We start from the raw sequence: 17,957 nt of genomic DNA on the forward strand, positions 1-17,957 counted from the left end.
ATGCTATTAGCCTTCTTGGCAACAAGGGCACACTGTTGACTCATATCCAGCTTTTCATCCACTGTAACCCCTAGGTCCTTTTAAGCAGAACTGCTTCCTAGCCATTCGGTCCCTAGTCTGTAACAGTGAATGGGACTCTTCCGTCCTAAGTGCAGGACTCTCCACTTGTCCTTGTTGAACCTCATCAAGTTTCTTTTGGCCCAATTCTCTAAAATACTACATTTTTTCAAAGACGGGCTTTCTTTCATTATTCACAGACAAAAACAAACTTTGTTAACTTGAAGTTAGGGTCGCAAAGTGGAACAGAACTCACCCAAACTGCAGTATAACAACACTGCTGCAGAGTGGGCTCCAGGCACCAGCCCAGCAAGCAGCTGCTTGGGGCGGCCAAGGGGAAGGGATGGCAAGTCCAGGTCTTTGGTGGCAATTCAACGGTGGGTCCTTCACTCCCTCTTGCAGTGAAGGACCAGCCACTGAATTTTGAAGTGGCGGTGGTAGAGCTGCAGATCGCAATTGCGGCTTTTTTTTCTTTTTGCTGCTTGGGGCAGCAAAAACCCTGGAGCCGGCCCTGCACTGCAGTTTAAAATTTCCAAGATTTTTGAAAATAGGAGTCTAAAGTTAGGTTCTTAAGCCCAAATTTAGGCACTGGAAATTAGGCCTGATATTCAAAATTACTGAGTACCTAGATGCTCTTCCCTTGACTCTAATCAGAAATGCTTGGTGTTGAGGGTGACAGTTTGGGATATGGCTATATCAGACTGTGAAGTGTGTTTTGGGCCAGTGTTGCTATTGTGTCAATATTTCGACATAAGTTCAAACTTGCCTGTTATGTTCATTTCAAACAGCTATCCTTACACCGGCATAAAACTGGTGTGAGCTCAGCCTCAAGCACTATACGCATTTACGTGCCATCTTTAACTATTGATATTGCAACTGCTATAGCTATAATACAACCAAACTTTAGTTAAGAAACAGTCTTTACACTATTTCACAGATTCTCACAGTTTTTTCACACAACCTGAGCAACTCAGCACCTCTGAGGGGACAAATCCTACTTGCTTTATTCAGATGAGTAGTGTGGTTGTAGCACAGGTAGGCACCTGCATGCTAGCTTTAATTTAGCTAGCCCAGGTAACAGTAGCAGTGTAAATATGACGGCACAGGCTTTGGCATGGGCTAACAACCAGAGTACAGATCCAGGATTCCCAGTGGGTTTGTAGGCTGGTTGCTAACCTGCGCTGAAGCCTATGTCACCACATCTACACTACTGTTTCCAGCACTAGCTAGATTAAAGCTACCATGAGTATGCTACCTGTGCTACAATCACACCTTCACTTGCAATGTAACATACACAGGAGTGGACAGCACATTGCACCTCACTTTGTATTGCAAAATGGCTCATGCAAAAAGCCAATGCCATGTTAGACTGCACAGGGTAAAAGAACATACGCAGCATAAGAAAACTGTAGCATAACTACAACATACTGAGCAAGGTTTTGTGTTTTCAGATGAATACCTACAACTAGGCTTCTGAATCCATATTATAGCTACTTAAATAAATGGCCTGATTTTCAAAATTGTTGAATATCTGAAAACTTCCCTTGGCTCATATGGGAACTGCTGAATGCAAAGTGTAGTGCATGTTACCCTAGGATGCTTATAGTTCCAGATATCTAGAAAGCTCAGTACTGAAGGCCACAGTCAGGGTCAGATTAACTTCTTGTGGGTCCGGTGCCAAACATATTTGTGGTCCCCCATTGGGGAAATAAGGCATGTGATGGGAGGTGGTCCGCAGAGCAAGGGGCCAGCTGGGGGCAATGAAGTGCAGCACAGCAGGAGTGGCCCTACTCAGCCCAGCACAAGGGCACTGTTTGCAAACCCAGAACTGCTAGACCCACACTGGCCCACTGAGCCCTGCGCTGCCAGCATGCCCCTTCCACACTGCCCCCTGCCCAGTGCCCTGCCCTTTAGCCCAGCGCCCCCTCACCCAGAGACTTCCCCCACAGATCCCTATGCCCAGCTCCCCCTTGCCCAGAGACCTTCCCCACAGATCCCTATTCACAATGCCTCCAGACCTCTATGCCCAGCACTCCCTGCCCAAAGACGATCCTGCTGACCTCCCACAACTGAACAGCACCCTGCACACCATACCCCCTGGCTAGCTCCCCAACCCACAGATCCTCTACTGTCCAGTACCCCCTTCACAGCCTCACCATCGCAGCTGTACAGCACCCCATATTCCTGAGGGAATTCTGCATCAAATTTTGTGCAATTTTAAAATTCTGCAATTTTTTTTTTACAATAAATAAATGTGGAAGTTTCACCATGGCAGTGGGGAGCACAGGCTACTGAGGTGGGAAAATACCCTGCAGCCTCCCCCACCGCCCTGGGACAAGGACTTGGCAGTGAGGCTGTACCTGACCCTTACACAGCACAAGAGCCATGCCTGCCACAGAAACACCCTGGGGCCCTGCCCCTTTTGCGCCAGGCACACCAGATGCAGGAAGGGAGGCTCAGCCTGGCAGCAGGATCCAAGTGCAGAGGAAATTAGTATGAGGTGTCGGGGGGATCCAGATGGGGGTAAGAGGGTTCTGTGTGGGGCATTCTGGGGGCAGGCAGCACAGTGGGGGATCTGGATGCACAGGGAGGTTCCAGGTGCAGGAGCAATGGGAGTCTGCAGGGGGGACCAAGTGAAAGTGGTTGGAGCTCAGCGGGGCTGGAGGGGTGCCTGGGTGCAGGGGAGGTGGAGTTCATTTGGGTGGGGGTCCAGGTGTAGGTGGCTGGGGCTCAGTGGGGTGTCTCATCCGCATGGTAAAGATGCAGGGGAGGTGAGGGTTGTCAGGGTGAGGGTTTCATGGGCCTGCTTAAGAGGGGAGCCCCAGCTGCTGCCAAGAGGATCCGCATGCTGGGCCCCTGCTTCCCCCATGTCCTTCTCTTCCCTATCCCATATTCCATCCCCACCACTCCATCTCCTCCCCATTCCACCCCCTTCCTTCCCCACTGCCTCTGCTCCTGCTTCCCCCATCCCCTTCTCTTCCCCATCCCCTGTCCCTTCCCCACCACTCAATCTCATCCCCATCCCTTGCTCTCCCCCTTGCCCTTGCTTCCCCCATCCCCTTCTCTTCCCCATCCCATGTCCTTTCCCCAAGCTCATCCCCATCCCCATCCCTTGCTCATCCTCATCTCTTGCTCTCTCCCCTGCCCTCGCTTCCCCCATCCCCTTCTCTTCCCCATCACTCCATCTCCTCCACACCCCACACCCTTCCTTCCCCACTGCCTCTTCCACCCTGCCCCCACTTCCCCCATCCCCTTCTCTTCCCCATCCCATGTCCCTTCCCCACCACTCCATCTCCTCCCCATGCTTAAGGGGAACCGCCCCCCAGAACGAGCCAGTGGAGCGGGTTGGGGCCAGGTCGCTCCACTTCCTGCTGCCAGGTGATTGCACAGCAGGCCTGAGCCTGCACTCACGGGGCGGCGGGAAGTGGAGTGACTCAGCCCCACCTCGTCCACTCTGCTCCCCTGGTTCCCAGCCTTGGGACTTGGGGGAACCGCCCCCCAGCACTTGCCCGCGATGTGGCTGGGAGCCGGTGGAGCGGGCTGGGACTGACTCACTCCACTTCCTGCTGCCAGTGAGTGCAGGGCCACTGATCCCTGCTGTAGTCCTCTGGGGAGTGGGGGCGGAGCAAGCTGAGCCAGCCAGGGGATCGGGTCGTCCAGGGCCCCTTCTGACTCTGGCCCAGCCATAGCCCCTTTTAACTCAAACAGGGCCACCCAGAGGATTCAGGGGGCCTGGGGCAAAGCAATTTCAGAGTCCCTTTCCATAAAAAAAAATTGCAATACTATACAATACTAAAGTCTCGTTGGGGCCCCTATGGGGCCTGGGGCAAATTGCCCCATTTGCTCCCCCCCCACATGGGTGGCCCTGGGAAAAATAAACCTTCCGCATCTCGGCACAAACACAATTTTAAGAAAACTTCTTTACAAGGTATCACTGGTTCTCAGCATCAGCTAGTGCTAAAAGGCACTAAAGCTCATTAAAAGGGTTGGACAAATATTTTCTGTCAAAACTTTTTTTGGATTGAAAACTAGGGGTTTTTAAAAAGCAGAAAAAAATCACGGACAATGTCTGCTTTCCGTCAAAATTTGTTGTTTTGTTTTTTTTTTAATTGAAAAGCTGAAATTAGTCTGCCAAAACCTGAATATGGTTTGGGGTTTCAGAAGTGTGTGGCTGCTTGCTGTGTTAGATTGTTTAAAGAAACAATAAAAAATTCTGCTTAAAAAAAATCCAAAACTTTTGAACCACCTCAGCTTGAGATCAAATGCCTGAGCTCATCCAAGGAGAGATTTTTCCAGGTTTCTGATACTCTGTGGGCTTCCTTGACTCATATCTGTCTCCATAACTTTGGGTCCATTTAGCTTAGAACATAAGAACGGCCGTACTGGGTCAAACCAAAGGTCCATCCAGCCCAGTATCCTGTCTACCAACAATGACCAATGCCAAAAGTGCCCAAGAGGGAGTGAAACTAACAGGCAATGATCAAGTGATCTTCTTCCTGCCATCCATCTCCACCCTCTGACAAACAGAGACTAGGGACACCATTCCTTACCCATCCTGGCTAATAGCCATTAATGGACTTAACCTCCATGCATTTATCTGTTTCCTAGAGACTGGCTCCATGGGTCCCCTCAAAAACTGGAGATGGTTACTGTGGGTTTGTCCTTAGCATAGCTTATGCACATACTCCACGAACTGAGCATTTAAGCTTGTTCCAGAATCTGGGATGAGCCTATGTTGTGAAAACTGAAATGCTCAAAATAGCACATGCATGTGAATGGACACACGGTGCTAAAATTAAATTAACCCAGGGGTTCTCAAACTGGAGGTTGGGACCCCTCAGGGGGTCATGAGGTTATTACTGGGGGTCGCGAGCTGTCAGCCTCCACCTCAAACCCCGCTTTGCCTCCAGCATTTATAATAGTGTTAAATATATAAAAAAGTGTTTTCAATTTATAAGGGAGAGGGGTCACACTCAGATGTTTGCTATGTGAAAGGGGTCACCAGGACAAAAGTTTGAGAACCATTGAATTAACCCCTCTGGAGCCTCAGGGAATGCAGGGGAGGGGGGGTCTCCCTTGGTAGGGTTGGGAAGGATATTGCTCTTCTCATGTGATCCTTCCTCCAGTGGCTAATTTTAAATGAAGCTACCCTCCCCTGACATGAATCTCCCTATGGCACTGAAATTAAATATAGACTATAATTTGGCATTTGAGAAGTGAAAGGGATGGTAGCCCTAATGGAAAAGCTAACAGCTTGGCTCTTCTGCAAGCCTCAAACTGCTGAATGAGCTTTAGGGTAGGGAAGCCTGTGCCTCCCAAACAGCCTGGCCCTGCCCCCTATCTGACTACCACCCACTTCCTGCCCCCCAACTGCCTGCCCCCCCTCAGAATCCCCAACCCATCCTGCTCCTTGCCCCCTCACCGTCCCCCAGAGACCCCACCACCACCATCCCCCCGGGACCCCACTCCTGCTCCCTGTCCTCTGACTGCCCTGACCCCCTATCCACCCCACCCCACTGAGTTGTGACAGACCCCCGGAAAGCCCACAATCCAACCCCCCCATTCCCTGTCCCCTGACCGCCCCCAACCTCTGCCCCTCCCTGTCCCCTGGGACTCCCTGCCCCTTAGCCAACCCCCCCGGCCCCGGCCTCTTACCCCCGGAGCCTCAGCGCATTCAGCAGCGTCCCTCGACAGCGTCAGCGTGTCTCCCGCAGGGCCCCTGAGCTCCGCCCCGCTCAGAGCCGTGTGATAAGGGGCCTGAGCTTCCTCCATGCAGCATAGAGCTCGCAGCCTCGCCACCTAGCTGTGAGTGGGGCGGAGCTCAGGAGCCCCGCCAGAGCCACGCTGAAGCTGTCCGGGACGCTGCTGGATGCGCTCAGGCTCCAGGAGGGCCGGGCCCGGCCAGCGATGGAGCTTCGGCTGTTCTTGTGGGGGCCCCTGCGGAGCCCAGTGCAAATTGCCCCACTTGCCCCCCCCCCCCCCAGGCGGCCCTGTGCCGTACATCATTACTGCAGATGTTTCACTAAAAGACAGCCTGAGCTTCAATCTCTCTGAATAGAGAGTTTCTCAAACATGGATAAGAGCAAAAAGACAGTAGCTGAATATCTGGATAAGACATTGGCTGATAGTGAAAAGGCAGCCCTTGAAGACCTGCTATTTTCCTATAAAGGAATTTTGTACCCTGCTGCTTTTTGCAACCTGGAAACTTTCCAAGTTCTTGATTCTTTTGAAGCCAGGAGTGACAATGTGATCTTAGCAGGATACACTAAAAATGGTGAATATTGCTTGCTTGTTTCAAAAATTAAATTTGAAATGTTATAGTTATGAATGATTAGGCAACATGTAATGCAATAACTATACATGACTGCAATTCATAGTAAATACTGTCCATCATGAAGATACTGTATTAGGGATTGCTCAGATGAATGAGGTGAGAAGAATAATTTCAGCCATTAATGACCATCAGTTACTTACTTTCTTCTCCTTTTGAATATTTACATTTTAAATAACTATATCTCCAGTGTTATGAACATGTACCTTGCAGAAAAAATTTCTTGATCTTTGATACCATGAGCTACTAAATATTGAACATAAATTCGTGTGCACAAGCATGAAAGATATAAGGTTGTAATGTTGCATCCAAACATCAGATGAGACACATTATAAAACATTCATGTGTGTCTCATTGTAGATCTGATTCATTACAGCCAACAAACCTTTACTAATATTTTGCATTGTGATGATGAATGAGCTAAGAAAACAGCTTGGCTGTCAATTTGACTGAGTTTGAAGAGCTGGTGGTTTGAAAAACAATTCCTTCACTTATTAATTGAACAAGTCTCACATGGAAAAATTGGATCAAATTCTGCTGTCAGTTGCACAGCTGTAAATTTTAAGACACTCAGTTGAAGCCAATGGAATGATTCCAAATTAACACAGATGAAATCTGAGAAAAAACACAGTGTGACTCACAGATATGAGGGTATCCAGATTTCACATAACTATGATCACGTGTTTCTGTCCATTTCCCCCGAATTGATTTCCTCTTTTTAGAAACCATTATTGTATATTTAGCTTTTGGTCAAGCTAGTATTAATAGCATACCCTGAAATGGAAAGTACGAGCCTAGTCAGTGACAATGGTGGTGCCTGCATTTATCTGTGACATGAATTCACCCAGAAAACATGTTTTTTAATGTGGTGATTTATAACTAAATTGTTAACTGCAAAGAAGTATGTGCTTCGCAAACAGGACTGTTCCTGTTTGTTGACACATTATTTAGCCCAGTCACATGACACTTCTGTTCACTCATAGCTTGTGTCATTAACAACAGGAAAATATTCCTGTATCAAAGTAAGATTTCAGTTTAGTTAGCTACTATCCTTGAAAGTTAATGTTTTTTCTTCCACAGTAATTGATACCATACATAGGTATTTGCAACTAAATACATTCAACAGTTGTGACAATTTTCACTTCCGTAGTCTTTAAACCAGTTTCTATCTTGTTTCAGGTACTAACTGGCTTGATCAAGTCTTAAATGACTTGGAAATTACAGCTGCAAAATATACAAAGGAAGAAATTAATGAGAGAATGAATATTAGAAATGAATTATCTGTATTTCTACGTCTTGAATTTGGGGATCCAGAGAAATTTAAGGTCAGCATGGGATGATATTAGAATGTTAATATTAACTGTTTGACACATCTAAGAATTGATAAACTGTAATGGCTCAATTTTACAGACTGTGGAGGACTCTTATCTCCCACAAGGTATGATCAAGTCAGTACAATTAGGGTGCCATGCATTTGCTTAGCCATTCCATGACTGGAAACCATTGAGGTTCAAACAAGGGGTGGATAATTCATGCAAATGACCTCCCCACCACAGGGTTTCCTTAGATTCTGACCTGTCACTCTCTTCTTTGCACTACTACTGTCCCCAAAGAGCTGGTTATGTGGAGAGGAAGGATTTCAGGTCGCCCACCACAAAACAGGCAACAGTGAATATGACTAAGGGTTTAGGGGAGTTTCGGTTACCCCTCTCCATTTTATTTTCCATGACAGAGGATGTCTTTTGCCTAGGAGTCTCCCATTCTGATTGCTAACAGCTCCTTTTTTAACTGGCAGTCAGCTCCAGGGTTGATTTTCTGCCTCATGGTTTCTCAGGATTTCATTCAGCTGGAGAGACCTGCCTCCCCTTATTTCAGAGCTAATAGGGGAGGTAATGGGAGAGGACTCAGGCTTGGTCTACACTACGAGTTTAGATCAAATTTAGCAGCGTTATATCGATTTTACCCTGCACCCGTCTACATGACGCAGTCATTTCTGTTGACTTAAAGGGCTCTTAAAAATCAATTTCGGTACTCCTATCTGACAAGGGGATCAGCACAGAAATTGATCTTGCTGGGTCGAATTTGGGGTAGTGTGAATGCAATTCGAAGGTATTGGTCTCTGGGAGCTATCCCAGAGTGCTCCATTGTGACCACTCTGGACAGCACTCTCAACACAAATGCACTGGCCAGGGAGACAGGAAAAGCCCCGCAAACTTTTGAATTTCATTTAATGTTTGCCGAGTGTGGAGAGCTGATTAGCACAGATGACCATGGAGTCCCAGAATCGCAAAAGAGCTCCAGCATGCACCGAACAGGAGGTACTCAATCTGATTGCTGTATGGGGAGATGAATCTGTGCTACTAGAACTCTGTTCCAGAAAAAAATCAACAGGAGCAAAAACTCAAGAGATAAGTGATTAATCCTAGATGAACAACCTCTAACACCAGTACAAAGCTCACGGAATCTGCAGCTGCTGAACCGCTGGTTGATATGCCATGCACACTCCCTGTAGACATAATTTGTGTGTGTTATTATTTTATCATTTCTGTAAGTAACTGATTTTATTGCCTGAGAAAGGGGTCATATCGATGACTTCAGAGGGCCCTCTGTTTGGCCAAAAAGCTCTCATAACACAAGCAATGCAAACAGTGTTTTCCCAGGAGTTGAAATTAGGCAGGGTGTTGGAATATTCACGGGGGGTGGGGGGACGAAGGACCAACGAGGGTTGAGACTCTGAGGGTGAAAGTGGGCTGTATGGCAGAGCCATAACTAGGTATTTTTGTGCCCGAGGCAAGAATATAAATTTGCGCCCTCCCCCGGAGCGGCTCTTTGGCAGCAATTCAGCGGTGCGTCCCTCAGTCCCTCTCAGAGGGAAGGGCCTGCCGCCGAAGAATGGATGAAGCAGCAGCAGTACAGTCTGTGATTTTGCGGGATCAGCTCATGATTTTTGACCACTTGGGCTGGTAATGTTGCTTCCAAGACGGTCTTTGGTTCCAGTCCAGTTCCACTCCAGAGAGGGACTCACAGGTTAAGAGAGGACGGAGGTGCTGGATATCAGCAGTGGACACTAGGGATCAGCATGTGTCGTGAGAATGCTGGGAGTTCAGGCTTGCAGGGCAGGATCAGGGGTGGCAGGTTTGTAGAAATTTTGGTGGTGCCCAGAACCTGCCCAAGCCCAAACTCCGCCCCCTCACCTGCCTAAGACTCTGGGAGGGAGTTTCAGTGAGGGAGGAGGTCTGGGGTGCAGGGCTTAGGCTGGGGCAGGGGATTGGAGTTCAGGCTCTGGAAGGGAGTTTAGGGATGGGAGGGATGCAGAAGAATGAGGTACAGGGGTGAGGGCTGTGGGTTGTGGCTGCAGATGAGGGGTTTGGAGTGTGGGAGAGGCTCAGGGTGAGAATACAAGTGAGGGCTCTGTCTGGGGCTGGGAATGGGAGGTTTGGGGTGTGGGAGGGTCTCAAGGCTCGGGCAGAGGGTTGAGGATGCAGTGGGGGGGGTGAAAGCTCTGACTGGGGGTGTGGGTTCTGGGGTGGGGCAGGGCTGGGGATGAGTTTGGAGTGCAGGAAGCGGCACAAGCCAAGGAATGTGCTGGCTGCTGCTTCCCGCCGCTCCCATTGGCCTAGACCGGCGAACTGCGGCCAGTGGGAGCCGTGATCAGACAGACCTGTGGACGCGGCAGGTAAACAACCTGGCCTGACCCGCCAAGGGCTTTCCCTACACAAGCGGTGTCCCAAGTTTGGGAAACACTGCCCTATACTATACAGATTTCACGACAGAGACCAGCATTTCTCAAATTGTGGGTCCTGACCCAAAAAGGAGTTGCAGGCGGGTCCCAAGGTTATTTTACGGGGGTCGTGCTTACTTCTGTGCTGCCTTCAGAGCTGGGTGGCCAGAGTGTGGTGGCTATTGGCCGGGCACCCAGCTCTGCTGGCAGCATCCCACTAGCAGCAACGTAGAAATAATGGTGGCAATACCATATCATGCCATCTTTACTTGTGCACTGTAGCTGGCGGCGGCTCTGCCTTCAGAGCTGGGATCCCAGCCAGCTGCAGTCACTCTCCAACTGCCCAGGTCTGAAGGCAGCGCCGCCACCAGCAGCAGCGCAGAAGTAAGGGTAGCAGTACCGCAAACCCACCCTACAATAACCTTGCAACTCCACTCACAACTTTTTTTTGTGGTCACGACCCCCTACAATTACAACATAGTGAAATTTCAGATTTAAATAGATGAAATCATTAAATTTATGATTTTTAAAATTGTATGGCCATGAAATTGACCAGAGTGGACCATGAATTTGGTAGGGCCCTAGCTATGATGCTGATTTTTTTGACATGGTGATCTGTCTTTTTGAGACTATAGAAAGATACTGATTAGACATGTGTAATAATACCATGCTCTTACATAGCACTTTAAGCAGTAGCTCTCAAAGCTACAAAGGAGGTAAGTATCATTATCCCCATTTTACAGAAGGTAAAACTGAGGCAGAGTGGAGAAATGACTTGCACACACTCAGGTCTCCTGAATACCAGTACTGCTTTATCTGTTTGCTAGGACACAAAGCCACCCAGAGATGCCAGCAGATGCACCCTTACTGGGAAACATGCTATTACAGAGCAGTTTACTAGTTATGTTTATCTGAATGTCTAAGAGGTTCTGGAGAAGTGTTTATTGTCAGCCATTAGATAATGAGTATATTACTGGTTCTACCTAAACTCAGCTGCACATCTCAAAAGAACAGGCCCCCAATTTCTAGTCAGGCTGGAAATACTGTTAGTACAGAAATACTGTTAGAACACATCTGACAAAGTGGGTATTCACCCACGAAAGCTCATGCTCCAAAACGTCTGTTAGTCTATAAGGTGCCACAGGATTCTTTGCTGCTTTTGTTAGAACAGGGTCTTGCACAGTATTTCCTCTGGAGGAGCAACTTACATGGGGCCACGTTCACTAGAGGGAATTAGAGGAACATTAATAATTGGGATCATGGTAGTTAAAGTTTGAAAGAAATGAGAGATTCAAGAAGGCCTTGGAAAAATTAATGCTAATTTGTCTTAAATTCTGCCATATGTTAATGGTAGTGAAATAGTCACCCTCTGGATTGGCAAGGAAAGAAATATTATTTCCTGCAAAATCTACTTTTTTTAAAACAAATCTTAAAATGATAAATTTCTATTAAAGAAGCTATTTAATTCTATCTTTCTTGCCAATTTTATTTAAAGAGGATGAAGGAATTGCCATTTAGAAGAATCATAGTAACACATCTCTCTCCTTAAGTCCTGCCCAAATTATTTTCAAAAGCAAGGCCAAGGTGAGTCCTCATTTACAATATCGTAAATAGATTAGCTTTAGGTTGGGAGTAAACTGGCCCCATTCGTCTACATGGTGCATGAACACTGAAATCTAATGCTGAAAATTTAAATGTTGACTGTTTCGCTGCTATCATGTCAGCAGAAAATATCCTGCTAATGAGCTTTGCCATTCCTTATTTTTCAAATAAGGTAAAATTAATTAAACTGATTCTACTGATGCTGTGACTGTTAAACAAATATAAACTTTTTCTTACTTAATAATTAATTATTTATATTACCATAGTGCCAAAAGCCCTAGTCATAGACCAGGATCTCATTGTGCTAGGAAAAGTACAAACTTTTTTGTATTGACTTTCAACCTTTAAACAAATAATTCATTTCTATATGTTTTTTAGATACTGCTGCTGGTTCGAAATCCAAAAGACACCGCTGTATCTTACTTCCATTTTCACAACAATATGCCTACACTTCCCTCTTTTAGCTCATGGGATGAGTATTTTGCAGCTTTTATGCATGGAAAAAGTACACTCTGTTTTTCTGTTTTTCAGCTATTCTGATTAATTAGTACATTGGCAAAACTGGGCACTGGGATTCAGGAAGACGCAGGACAGATTCTGATCTCAGTTGTATTGTTATAATTCAAGAAAAACTTCTTGGTCTTAAAGTTAATCTAGATTTATAAATGACATAATTGAAATCAGCCTGTGACCCCTGAAATCAAGAGATAATTTATTCACTGACACTGACTCCCTCTGTGATCTTGAATAGGTCATATAAGCTCTTATGGCCTGGCCACCATTACCCTGAATCTTATATAATCTGAAACACAGATTTAGAAAATTAAATATGAATTATATTACCAGCTATGCTAATACTTATTAAAATAGACTTAAGCATGCTGGCCTAGAAATCCAAATGCAATATAGCAACTCAAAACAACTTCACCCTATAACTTTTCTTTCTGCTAATCAATGCATAAGCTGAATTCATATACTGGGTAGAAGGCTAAAATTATTGAGAATAGAAGTGAGCAAAATGTTTTGAACTAATTGTTTTTTGGAGGGCAAAAATATTTGCTGATTTCAGGTTGAATTTGATAAATAATTTTATCAATTTTAGAATTTGATAAATAATTTTATCAATTTTAGAATTTAAATTTTGTAATTTTAGAAATTTTCTAATTTTAGAAACAAAATTTCTAAACAGAGGAAACATTTTGTTTCAAGCAGCAAAGAATCCTGTGGCACCTTATAGACTAACAGACGTTTTGGAGCATGAGCTTTTGTGGGTGAATACCCACTTCGTCAGACGCATGACGCATGAAGTGGGTATTCACCCATGAAAGCTCATGCTCCAAAACGTCTGTTAGTCTATAAGGTGCCACAGGATTCTTTGCTGCTTTTACAGATCCAGACTAACACGGCTACCCCTCTATCCCTTTCTGATACTGACATATTTGTTTCACGTATCAGAGGGGTTAGCGTGGTAAATAGAAATTTGTAAAAAGCAATAAAGACGCATGCGTCTGACGAAAGTGGGTATTCACCCATGATAATGCTCTATGCTTCCAATATAGTCTGTTAGTCTATAAGGTGCCAAGGACTCTCTATGTTGCATTTTTGTTTCAATCATTCTGTCAATCATTTCATTTGATTGTTTTCAGGTCTGTAAGTTATATTTTTGTTCAAACTTATCCTATTCAAAAATGGCACTTTCACTTTTAAAATTATCACAAAAAAAGTGTGAAAAGCACTAAAATGTCGTGAATCAAAGTGAATAATTTCAATATAAAATTTTGTTTGGAGTCAATGTGATAACATTTTGGTTTCTATCTAAAACCAATTTTTTTCTTACTTTTTTATTGAAAAAAATTAAAATTGGTATATGGTTCAAGATCTAAACAAGATTGTTTATTTTAAATTTTTGTAGTTAGTGTCTGAACCAAAAAATCCATCACTCACTCACCTGTAAGTTGGGATTAGTGCAAATGGATAGAGCTTCCTTTTCCGACCCAGCTAGCAGTCAGACAAGATGTCTCCCTTTGGTAAAACAGGAATGCACTTTGGAATGTTCCAGGCTGGCTAGCTTTCGGCTTGTATGCTCATGTCTCTAAGGTGGTTAGTGAGGTGTGTTAGTCCTTATTACCACTTAGCAAGTATGTTGCTTCTCTCCATTAATGGCCACCTACTAAGCCAGTCAGATAGAGGGAACACTATATTGCTTTTGTTCAGAGGAGCAGTGGCAGAAACCTGTTACTGTAGTCCTCACCCAGGCTGGGCAGACTAAGGTATTTCCTGATGCCTAGGCAGCCGGGACATTCTGCCGCCCCCATGTGGGTCATCGCGTGCTCCGGCGGAGCTGCCGCAGGCATGCTCTCAGCAGGTCCACGCGGAGCCGCGGGCTCCTCTGACCCCGGGGTGGGGGGGGCCCCGCCGCCGGACCGGCCGTCAGGCGGCTCCCTGACTCGGGGGACACCCCGGAGGTTGCCGGACCGCCGCGGTGGCTTCCTGATTTCCCCCTGAACCCTGGGAGCGCCCCCGGAAAGCTGCCGGACCGCCGCGGCGGCTTCCTGACCCCGGGGCGCCCTAAGCGGCCGGACCGCCACGGTTGCGGCTCCCCTGAATCCCGGGGGCGCCCTAAGCCTGCCGGCTTGCCGCGCGGGCCTTGCGCGTCTGGAAACCCGGGGGCCCGCCCTAAGCCCCTTTTGCAGCCGGGCTTTGCAGGCAAGCTGCTTTTTGCCCTGCCGGCAAAAAAAGCTCAAGCTGCCGGGCTGCAGGCAGCTGCTGCCGCCGGCAGCTCAGACTACGCAGCGGCCGCTGCAACCATTTAAAAAATTTGGGGGGGGGTGCTGCTTTTTGGCACCCCCAAATCTTGGCGCCCTAGGCAACCGCCTAGTTCGCCTAAATGGTTGCACCGGCCCTGTCCTCACCTCAAAACCCTGTCTGACACCATGAAGTCAGCCAGGAGTCCATGTCCCTTGTCTCAATTCACCTTTACCTCATTATTATTGAATCATTCTGATTTTCTGGGTTTTTTTTTCTCCAGTATGCCGGGGCTCCTATTTTGATTATTTAGTTGAATGGAACAAGCATGTGGATGATGAAAATGTTATGGTGATAACCTATGAAGAGCTGAAAGAGGTGAGGTTAATGCTGTTTAAGGGAATCTTTACTTCATACAGAAATAGTGCATTGCTAATGATAACAACACAACTACTAAGCCCATGCCAGGTCTATACAATTAATTTTGTTTTTGACAGAAACTGACAAAACAGAAATGTTCATGAAAATGTAATTAAAAAGCCACATTTTATAAAAAAAATCCTCATGTTTCAGTGGAATTTTTTTTTAACTAGCTCTACTTAAACCCTGTGAAGAAATAAGTCAGATGCAAATGTCATATAGTTGGTTCAAGACCTCTGAGTAGGGTGGAATTTCACTTTCTGTGACCACCAATGTGCCAATAAACTTGAATCTAGGAACAAAGAGACTTTGGAACGAATAAGGTTCTAATAGTATCCACTCTATGGGGAAATGATTAACAAAAGCCAACATCAGCCTTGTAATGTCGTTACCTTTCAATGGATTTGCACCCACTTACACCAGGCCTTGATTTAGCCCTAAGATTTTTTTTAACATACACAGTTAACATGAGCCAGTGGCCTAATATTAAAAAAATACTGAGCATCTACAGTTCCCACTGGTTTCGCTGGGGCGTGTGGGTGCGCTGCATCTCTGAAAGTCAGAGCAAACATCTTCACACTAAAACTGGCCAAGTTTTTCAGTCCTCACTCAGTCAAAACTTTATTGTCTTTAGTGGGAAATTTTGCCAAAATGGAGGACAATAAGATATGGCCATCTGTAACCAATGTGGATTAAAATGTGAACTTCTTCAAATCTCACACATGAGTGAGCTGGATGGGATTGTAGTCTACATATTGCATTAAAACCTAAATTACAGTAACACGAAGCATGTGAAGCACTGACAAAATCCACAAAGTCATCTAATAACAATTTTGATTTGCAAATCAAGGCTGTCTTTAGCATGCCTTCCTATTATGCCCAGCTACCACAAAGCATATGGAGAGTGACCATGGGGAAACACTAACCACTTGTATAATAGTTTAGGTGGGAAAAACGTGTTCAGTTTGCAGTCTGATTATGATTCCGACACCCAACTAAACTGAAATAAATTCACCTGAAATTTTACAGCTGTGATATAGGGTAGGATAGATTTTTTCCTAGAAAGCTTGCTGAAAATTGCCAAGGTATTTTGGAGATGATTTTAAAAAATAAAATAAAAACAGGGTGATTTAATTTCTTCAATGCCTGCAGTGTGGTACCTTGGCCCCACATGAAATCTATTTAGAAAAATCTTAATGCAATCTCTCTCTCTCTCTCTAAGGGGTCGTCAGCTTTCCAACAGAAAATGCTGATTCAATGGACTCTTCGTGTTCTGTGGGAACATGTAAATTGCTTCAACACTTTTGATGGAAACCAGGCAGGTCGACCTATTGGCCTGCCTGCCTGCCTGCTTTTCCTGCCCCCATCTGCCCACCTCTCTATTCCTATGCTTCTTAGCAGCCTCAGTGGTGGAACTGAGGTTGTCCCGAGCTTTCAGGCTCCTTGCTCCTCAGCAGCCAGGCTCCTCGGCAGCTCATCTGATGAGCTGTTGCAGAGCTGGGCTTCCAGGATCACCAGCTCCCTAAGCTATCAGGAGTCTGGGTGGCTGTCTCTCAGGGATGCCTGCTTGATGAACGGACAGGCAGGGGAGTGGGCCTCTAGGCGTCCTGAGCACCTGACTCCCTAGCTTCCTGAGCTACTGGACTCCTTGACTGGCCAGCTTTCCAGGCCGCCTGCCTGGTAGGTGATCTGCTGGGTATCCCAAAGATCATATTGCATTTTGGAAACACCACAACATTTCCATTATAGCGTGGTTCTCAACAGAAATCTTCCAGGGGGTACATTAATTCATCTAGATCAGGGGTCAGCAACCTTTCAGCAGTGATGTGCTGAGTCTTCATGTATACAATTTAAAGTTTCGTGTGCCGGTAATACATTTGAATGTTTTTTAGAAGGTCTCTAAGTCTATAATATATAACCAAACTACTGTTATATGTAAAGTAAACAAAGTTTTCAAAATGTTTCAGAAGCTTTATTTAAAATTAAATTAAAATGCAGATCTTATCAGTTTAGTGTGATCCTTGCCCTTGCTTTTCCTTGCTGAGTTTTCCAGCGTCTGATGGCACCGATTTAGATACTTTAAGCTGCACACAGGCTTCTGAGTGATCAGTTGTTAACCGGCTGGGAGGAGGTCAGCAGCTGGAACCCCAGATCTGCAGCTGAGGTGAGTGGAGCTGGTGGCTGGTAGTCCTGAGCAGGGCCGGAAGCCTGGACCCAGTCTGGCAGGGGGCCTGCGCTGGAACTCCAGCTGGAAGCAAGGTGAGTGGGGCTGTGCGGAAACCAGCTGGCAAGGGGCCAGCAGCCAGAACCCCAGAGCAGCGGCAGGCTGAGCAGTTCAGCCTGCCGCCACTCTGGGGTTTCTATCACTAGCTCCTTGCCAGCTGGGGTCTCAGCCTGCTGCCAGCCTGGGGTTCCTTCCCCCAGGCCAGCAGCAGGTGCTGAGTGGGACTGTGGCGGCGGGTACCCCAGCTGGCAAGGGGCCAGCAGCGGGAACTCCAGAGCGGCGTTGGGCTGAGCAGCTCAGCCCACTCCATGTGCCATTAAAAGTCGCTTGCGTGCCACCTTCGGCACGCGTGCCATAGGTTGCCGATCCCTGATCTACATATTTGCCTAGTTTCACAACAGGCTACATAAAAAACAGTTTAGTACAAACTAAAATTTCATACAATAACTTGTTTATACTGCTCTATATACTATGCACTGAAATGTAAGTACAATATTTAAATTCCAATTGATTTATTTTATAATTATATGGTAAAATGAGAAAGTAAGCAATTTTTCAATCAGTGTGTGCTGTGACCCTTTTGAATTTTTATGTCCGATTTTGTAAGCAAGCAGGTTAAGTGAGGTGTAAATTGGGGGATACCCAAAAAAGACGGTTACTCACCTTTGTAACTGTTGTTCTTCGAGATGTGTTGCTCATATCCATTCCAGTTAGGTGTGTGCTCACCACGTGCACGTTCGTCTGAGATTTTTACCCTAGCAACACTCGGTGGGCCGGCAGGGCGCCCCCTGGAGTGGCGCCGCTGTGGTGCCGGATATATACCCCTGCTGGCCCCCCCACTCCTCAGTTCCTTCTTG

General features: G+C 46.3%; 1 protein-coding gene across 1 annotated transcript in view; it reads left to right on the forward strand.

Moving 5' to 3' along the window:
• The first annotated feature begins 6,129 nt into the window (after positions 1 to 6,129).
• The window catches only part of LOC116825216 (sulfotransferase 6B1-like), a 24,205-nt gene continuing 12,377 nt past the window's right edge, over positions 6,130 to 17,957 (forward strand). Inside the window, 6 exon segments of the mRNA XM_075063443.1 lie at positions 6,130 to 6,331; positions 7,568 to 7,713; positions 11,605 to 11,668; positions 11,671 to 11,693; positions 12,090 to 12,216; positions 14,740 to 14,834. Coding sequence (XP_074919544.1) covers positions 6,130 to 6,331; positions 7,568 to 7,713; positions 11,605 to 11,668; positions 11,671 to 11,693; positions 12,090 to 12,216; positions 14,740 to 14,834 — 657 coding nt within the window.

This window comes from Chelonoidis abingdonii, chromosome 3 (genome assembly GCF_003597395.2).
Source record: "Chelonoidis abingdonii isolate Lonesome George chromosome 3, CheloAbing_2.0, whole genome shotgun sequence".
NCBI lineage: Eukaryota > Metazoa > Chordata > Testudines > Testudinidae > Chelonoidis > Chelonoidis abingdonii.